General features: G+C 40.0%; 1 protein-coding gene across 1 annotated transcript; it reads left to right on the forward strand.

Annotated features, from left to right (window-relative positions):
• Positions 1 to 696: 696 nt before the first annotated feature.
• LOC127689168 (60S ribosomal protein L22) lies at positions 697 to 2,731 on the forward strand. Its single transcript, XM_052188516.1, has 2 exons — positions 697 to 1,269; positions 2,074 to 2,731. The coding sequence occupies exon 1, from the start codon at positions 734 to 736 to the stop codon at positions 1,118 to 1,120; it is 387 nt and encodes a 128-aa protein (XP_052044476.1). The 5' UTR covers positions 697 to 733; the 3' UTR covers positions 1,121 to 1,269; positions 2,074 to 2,731.
• Positions 2,732 to 8,091: the final 5,360 nt, after the last annotated feature.

An 8,091-nucleotide genomic window follows, 5' to 3' on the forward strand; every position in this document is an offset into this window, starting at 1 on the left:
ACATACATACATGCATAGAAAGAAAGGGTTTTGCCAAGACACAGAAGCATTCAGTTCCCCCAAAGAAAACCAGTGAAAGTTCTGGCCTGAAGCATCAGATTAGGCTTTCAGAAGCTTGTGCCTCTGAGTTGTGGCAGGGGAGGGGTGAGGAGGGAAGAGGTGTTGGGCAGAGTCACAGAACTCTTGGGAACCTGCAGCAAGGACACAATTCAGTCCATCCAGGTCTATGGCCTAAAACAGCCACAGGGAGAGCGCACAGGCTCAGGGAGAGTTTACTGGCAGCTGTGACTTCTGAGCTCAGGGATTGGCATGTGCTTTACTGTAGGGCTGGGCTGGATTAAATAAACTCAAAGCATGCAACCAGTTAACAGGAAAAGACCATAGAGAGTAAAAGGGAGTCAGGCAGTTGGATAGAGAGACCCACAGGAAGTAGAAGGGAGGGACTTCAGTTTGAGGGACTTTCTAGGCACGGGGAAGGAGAGATTCCCTTTGGGATATCAGCCTCACTCAGAGGTTTCATATTAAAGAATGTAACTTTTTATTATTCCTTCATTTAAATGACTGCTCTCAATAATCAACTGCCTCTGTCTCATAATAAGTAGCTGGATGAAAAAAATGTAAAATTTATTAAGGTCTGAGAAAATGTTTAAAATTGATAAATGCAAATATGAAGATTGTCGGATGTAAAATGCTTCAAATAAAAGATGTTCGCTTTTCTGTCTCCTCTGCCGCCATGGCGCCTGTGAAAAAGCTTGTGGCGAAAGGGGGCAAAAAAAAGAAGCAGGTTTTGAAGTTCACCCTCGATTGTACTCACCCTGTAGAAGATGGAATCATGGATGCTGCCAATTTTGAGCAGTTCCTCCAGGAGAGAATCAAGGTGAATGGCAAAGCTGGCAATCTCGGCGGAGGGGTCGTCACCATCGAGCGCAGCAAGAGCAAGATCACTGTCACTTCCGAGGTGCCTTTCTCCAAAAGGTATTTGAAATATCTCACCAAAAAGTATCTGAAGAAGAACAACCTCCGAGACTGGCTGCGCGTTGTGGCCAACAGCAAGGAAAGCTACGAGCTGCGCTACTTCCAGATCAACCAGGATGAGGAGGAGGACGACGATGAGGATTAGCGCATTGGGCTGCAATGTTTTGTATTAATTCATAAATAAAATTTAGGAACAAAAAAAAAAAGATGTTCGAGTTTGGTAAATGTAAGTTATAAATGTTGGAGAGTCTAAGAAGATGTTTAGGATTGGAGGGTCTAAGAAGATGTTTTAAGGTACGTAAATGCAAGTTACAGAGGTATAAGAAAATGATTTTATATATATATATATATCCCTTGCTATTGTTATACCAGGATTTCAAAGTTCAGAATTTTAACATTGATTATTGGAGTTTTGATAAGATAATGGAACACTGGCTGCTTACAATTCAGTCACAAGCTCAAGATTTTAAATTCCCTTTCGTTGTCTTCTGAATATAGACTTAAGGGTGCTTCTCATCATGCTGAAAACATCTCTGCTCAACCTATATATCCAACCCTCTGGACTGAGAAAAGAATGTTCCCTGCCTTTTAACCTAAAACTATAGCTTGTTCTAGGTCTCAAAGGCATGAGCCTTGGTCTTGGAATTCCTGTTGTCTTTTTTTTTTCTTTTTTCTTTCTTTCTTCGAAACACGGTTTCTCTGTGTAGCCCTGGCTGTCCTGGAACTCACGCTGTAGATCAGGCTGGCCTCGAACTCAGAAATCCGCCTGCCTCTGCTGGGAATACAGGTGTGTGCCACCACCGCCCGGCTGGAAATCCTGTTGTCTTACAGACACCTGTTAACTACTTTTTTAAAAAATATGGATTTGAATACAATGGTAAATACTAATGACACTGTTTTGTAAATTAAATTTGCATAAGCTTCAGGAGATCAAAAAAGCCATAAGAATTGGATCTACCTGCCTCAGATCAAATGGACTCCAGTTAAGTGCACACCCCTCCACTTGAAAGTGGGATTTTCCCTTGGTCTTGGAATTCCTTACCTTTTCCAGTTACTAGACAATTTTAACTTCTGTCCTTACTCTATTTGTCTCAGCAGATTTTCACCCGGCTGACAACTCCATCCAAGAATCACCTGTGGAACTGCTGAACTCTGATTTGCTGAAAGCTGATGTTAACCAGTCCAGCCAATGTGATTGCTCCCTGGATTTCAGCTGGGCCAGCTAATCAGATGCATCTGATAAATGTCCCATTGTCCAGCTGTTGACTCTTAGCATTCCAGCCTTCCTGGGCCCCTATGGCAGCATCCCAGTGTCAGCTGGAAGCAGTTACAGAAGACAAATATGACATCTATTTTCCCACCTAAGAGGCTGAAAGGCTAAATCAAAAAGGAAGCCCCCTGGGCCCATACTGAAAAGGACCTGACTTCATGATTCTGACCACCCTGACGGCCATGAAAATAGATGGGATCCAATCCTGGATTCAACACTCTCATCTGAAGTTTGCCCCCTGGAAATATCAGGACCTGAATCAGTGATGGGTTATCAGACAACAACCACATGACCCAGGCCTCAGAAAATATTCTGAGTCAATGATTTGACTCACTGAAACAACTCAAAGGGGAAATGTTGAGGTCTGCTCCTTCCCCAACACAGCTGTAGCCATTTTGTTCCATGCCAGCTAGCTATTTCATACTGTTTCTGTAATATGCCTGCCAGTTACTGATGCAAAAAAATAAACAACTCAGAGCAAGGTCATGCTGACCACATACTCTATTGTGTTCTGTATATTTGGAGGTTTGTTAATCTTAAGAAATTCCACAAAGCTCTACATAGGACTCATCAAATTAAAGGTCAATATGAATTATTAACCCACCCACTGGTTACCATGTGCTGCACCTGAGTATGAGCTCACTGTGGGTTTTTGTTTCATTTTGTTTTGTTTTTTGGGTTTGTTTTTTGTTTGTTTGTTTGTTTTGTTTGTTTGTTTTGCAGTTTTAGCCTTTATAAAATGACAGAGTTAGATGTTTGCCACTGTGGTTCAGCCCCCAAATTCTGAGCTACGGCCCTGATCCATCAGTATTAGGGTGTGTATTCCATAAACCATCCTGTCTTACTGTATCAGTGGTTTGTGGGTAACTCCTAGACCCCAACATTAACAGATTTAAGATCCATAAATAAGATGATTCAGTCAATGAGCTCTTTATAGCCTGGAATTTCATTGCCTTCTTTGTTACAGAAGTTATGGCCTATGACAGTGATTGATTTAAAAAGATTGCTTTTTCTACAATCCCTTTGCATGAGCATGATAGGGAAAGGTTTGATTTCTTAGTAACTTCTTATAATAATAGTTATCCAATAAAGAGATAGTATTGGAAAGTTTTACCACAAGGAATATTGAACAGTCCTACCTTGTGCCAGTATTTTGTACAACAGTCATTAGAAGTAATTTGTAAATAGTTTCCTCAATCTAAAATTTACCATTGTATAGATGCTATTTTACTGGCTGATTCAGATGCAGATACCTTAGGAAAAAATGTTCAATGAAGTAAGGACAATTTTGCCTCTCTGGGGATTACAAATGCTTCTGAAAAAGTACAAAGAGGAGATTCTATTAATCATATAGGATATAAGTTTGCAGAAGTACAGAAAGTACAAATCAGGAGATATCAATTACAAACTCTTAATGATTTTCAAAAAATTGCTGGAAGGTATTAACTGGCTATGGCCTATAATTGGATTAACTACTCAAGAGCTAAGTAAACCTTACAAAGTGATAAGGATTTAAATGGTCCAAGAAAATTATCATCTTAAACTGAGAGAATTGGCTCTGGTGGAAAAGAGATTACAGGATGCACATGTGGACTGACTGGATCCAAAGATGGATAGTATTTGTTATTTTACCCTCTACTCATTCTCCCACAGGAATTTTTTTTTCTAAGATTTATTTATTGTTATATGTAAGTACGCTGTAGCTGTCTTCAGACACACCAGAAGAAGGCATGAGATCCCATTACGGATAGTTGTGAGACACTATCTGGTTCGTGGGGTTTGAACTCAGCACCTTCAGAAGAGCAGTTGGTGCTCTTAACCACTGAGTCATCTCTCAAGCCCATTCCATAGGAATTCTTATGCAGAGAGAAGATAATATCTTAGAATAGATATTTTTATCACACAGAGTAAAAAAATTAAAGACATATATAGAAAAGGTTTGTAAATTGATTCTGAAAGAAAAAAATGAGACTTTTTCAATTAGCTGGAATATATCCAGCTTAGATTGTGGTACCTTTTACCAATGCAGAAATTACCTCATTATGGAAAGAAAATGAACACTGGCAAAGATCTTGCAGTAATTTTTTGGGGGAGAGAGATTAACAACAAATATCCCCAAAGCAAGAGACTTCAGTTTATAAAAAGAACTAATTGGGGCTGGAGAGATGGCTCAGCTGGTAAGAGCACCGACTGCTCTTCCAAAAGTCATGAGTTCAAATCCCAGCATCCACATGGTGGCTCACAACCATTCGTAAAGAGATCTGACACCCTCTTCTGGCGTCTGAAGACAGCTACAGTGTACTTACATATAATAAATAAATACATATTTTAAAAAAAAGAAAAGAACTAATTGGATTTTCCCTCGTATAGTAAGAATGACACCAATTTCTGGAGCCCCTACATTCTATACTGATGCAAATAAATCAGGAAAGGCAGATTACAAGTCAGGAAAAATAAGCAAAGTGGCTCAGAGCTCTTATGATTTAGTTCAAAAATCAGTGCTGTATGCCATTCCTATGGTATTATTACATTTTCCTGAATCTTTTAGTATACTTACAGACTCTCAGTATGCAGAAAGTGTTGTTTTACATATTGAAGCTGTTGCGGTCCAGGAATTGTCTCACAATCCACACGGACATCCATCTCAGTCAGACAGGGATAGTATATTGAGCATATGCCCCAGGACTGGTCACCCAGGGCCATTGTACCGATTCAGGAACTGAACTATGACCCCAAGTTAAGATCCTACAGGGTTTTTAAGCCCAAAATTCATGTGCCAAGTTATTTCACCAATCAGAATTTAGGGATGGAAGATTTTCTTAGGAACATGTCGTTGTTGTAGATTTATCTTGCTCCCATTGGTTGGGGTATTCCACTGTGGCAGGGGACTTGCCTTGTCTAGTATTCATGTCCTAACTTGTTTACCAGAATGGGACTTATCTAACATTCACGTCTTAACTTGCCAATCAGGATGTCAGTTTATGTAGATATATCTATTTCTGCCAAACAGAATATCAGTTTCCCAGGAGGTCTTGGAAACTTAAACTTTACTGGACCACTACTCAAAATGGAAGTCTTACTCTAAATAGTTTCTTATATTGGTACAGGTGTCTTTATTATGTTGGGCTATATCCCAGGGGCATCTTATACCATAAAAGCTTATACACAGGTGCAGAAAGTGCTGTTAGTTTGGTTTGGGTCCAAGCTTATTATGGGTAACTATATGTCTTAGTTAGGATTTTACTGCTCTGAACAGATACCATGACCAAGTCAACTATTTTTTTAAAGATTTATTTATTTATTTTATGTATGTGAGTACACTGTAGCTATCTTCAGACACACCAGGAGAAGGTGTCAGATCTCATCACAGATGGTTGTGAGCCACCATGTGGTTGCTGGGAATTGAACTCAGGACCTCTGGAAGAACAGTCAGTTCTCTTAACCACTGAGCCATCTCTCCAGCCCAAGTCAACTATTTTTAAGATTTATTTATTTATTTATTTATTTATTATATTACACTGTAGCTGTCTTCAGACACACTAGAAGAGGGTGTCAGATCTCATTACGCATGGTTGTGAGCCACCATGTAGTTGCTGGGATTTGAACTCAGTGCCTTTGGAAGAGCAGTCAGTGCTCTTAGCCACTGAGCCATCTCTCCAGCCCAAGTCAACTATTTTAAAGATTTATTTATTTATTTATTATATGTAATTACACTGTAGCTGTCTTCAGGCACACTAGAAGAGGGTGTCAGATCTCATTATGCATGGTTGTGAGCCACCATGTAGTTGCTGGGATTTGAACTCAGTGCCTTTGGAAGAGCAGTCAGTGCTCTTAGCCACTGAGCCATCTTTCCAGTCCTGACCAAGGCAATTCTTATAAGGACAATATTTAACTGGGGCTAGCTTATAAGTTCAGAGGTTCATTTCATTATCATCAAGGCAGGAGCATGACAGCATCCAGGCAGACATGGTGCAGAAGGTGCACCATGTACATCTTCATCTGAAGGTTGCTAGCAGAATACTGGCTTCCAGGCAGCTAGGATGAGAATCTTGGATTTGATTTTGTCGAGACAGGGTTTCTCTGTGTAGTCCTGCCTGTCCTGGAACTCACTCTGTAGACCAGGCTGGCCTCGAACTCAGAAATCTGCCTGCCTCTGCCTCCCAGAGTGCTGGGATTACAAGCATGCGCCACCACCGCCCGGCTAGGATGAGAATCTTATAGCCCACACCCACAGTGACACACCTACTCCAACAAGGCCACACCTTCAAATCATGCCATTCTCTCGGCCGAGCATATATAAACCATCACATTCCACTCTCTGGCCCCCAAAGGCCTGTTCAAACATATGTGTCTATGGGGACATACCTAAACATAACATAATGCCAAATACATTTAGTCTAACTTCCAAAGTCCCCATAGTCTATAGCAGTCTGGACAGTATTAGAAGCCCAAAGTTCAAAGTCTCTCTGAGATCCGTCTAATCATTTAACTGTAATTCCCAAAGCAAGATGGGAAGCCAGCTGGGCAAACTCCAAACTCTGCATCTCCATGGCTGATGTCATTTTCATCTTTGGTGAGTGCAGCAAACGTCTTTCCCCTGGGCTGGTCTTTCCCACTCCCTGTTAGCAGCTTTCTTCAGCAGAAAGCCCACACCTCTGGCATCTCGAACATCTTGGGGTCTCCAAGGCACCTTCAGTGTTACAGCTTCTTATTTCGATGTCCAGGATCCACACATGGCCTTCTAGGCTCCTCCTAAGGGCTGGCGTCACTTATAGGAGAATACAGTTATAGTTATAACTTATAATTACAGAAAGGTCTAATCATACTTTTTAAAAACATGCTTAAAAAACAGAAAGGAGTAATAAAAACCTCCAGACATACATTACACAGGACTTTATTAACTTTATTTTAAACTTTACATTTTAAAAATGCTAATGAGAAAGGGACAACAGCTGCAGAGAGACACTGGATAGCAGGAAAAACTGCTAAGTTAAATAAGCCAGTTTATTTTAAAGATGTGCTAACCTCAGAATGGAAACCAGGATGTAAGGGAAAAGGTTTTGTTTTTGTTTCCACAGGAGAAGAAAAGCTGTGGGTATCATCAAAATTGATAAAGATTAGATTCAAACAGGACAGATCTCCTAAATAAGGAGAGGTAATAGTTCACTATATGGTTTGATCATTTGGTCCAAACTAACCCTTTAAAGACTAACAAAAGTTTTTCATTTGATCAGGCATGAAAAAAATAAAATTTAATAGTACTTTTGAATGACAATTTACCAAAGGCATACTTGCCTTGCTGGCATGAAATGAAAGACAGTTTTTCTTTCTTTTTCTTTTTTTTTTTAAGATTTATTTATTTATTATGTGTAAGTACACTGTAGCTGTCTTCAGACACACTGGAAGAGGATGTCAGATCTCATTATGGATGGTTGTGAGCCACCATGTGTTTGCTGGGATTTGAACTCAGGACCTTCAGAAGAACAGTCAGTGCTCTTAACTGCTGAGCCATATCACCAGTCTGAAAGATGGTTTTTCTTAAACTATGAGTGTCTTAATTCCATGTTGGAATGTTAGACTATAGATTGCCGCACCATCTTGGCCATAAGCTTTTGAGTTCTTAAATAAAAAGGACACTTTTGTTGTTTGGTATTAAAAACATAATTAAGAGATTTAAAATATTTTTTGTTTGTTTGTTTGTTTGGTTGGTTGGTTTTTGGTTTTTTGAGACAGGGTTTCTGTGTGTAGCCCTGGCTGCCTCCCAAGTGCTGGGATTAAAGGCGTGTGCCACCACTGCCTGGCGATGTAAAATGTTGTAAGTAAATTCAAACTGTAATACTATAGTT

Source organism: Apodemus sylvaticus, chromosome 7 (assembly GCF_947179515.1).
Source record: "Apodemus sylvaticus chromosome 7, mApoSyl1.1, whole genome shotgun sequence".
Classification (NCBI taxonomy): Eukaryota; Metazoa; Chordata; class Mammalia; order Rodentia; family Muridae; genus Apodemus; species Apodemus sylvaticus.

Coding starts and splice junctions, on each gene's coding strand:
- LOC127689168 (XM_052188516.1), top strand. CDS start 734: ATGGCGCCTGTGAAAAAGCTTGTGGCGAAAGGGGGCAAAAAAAAGAAG.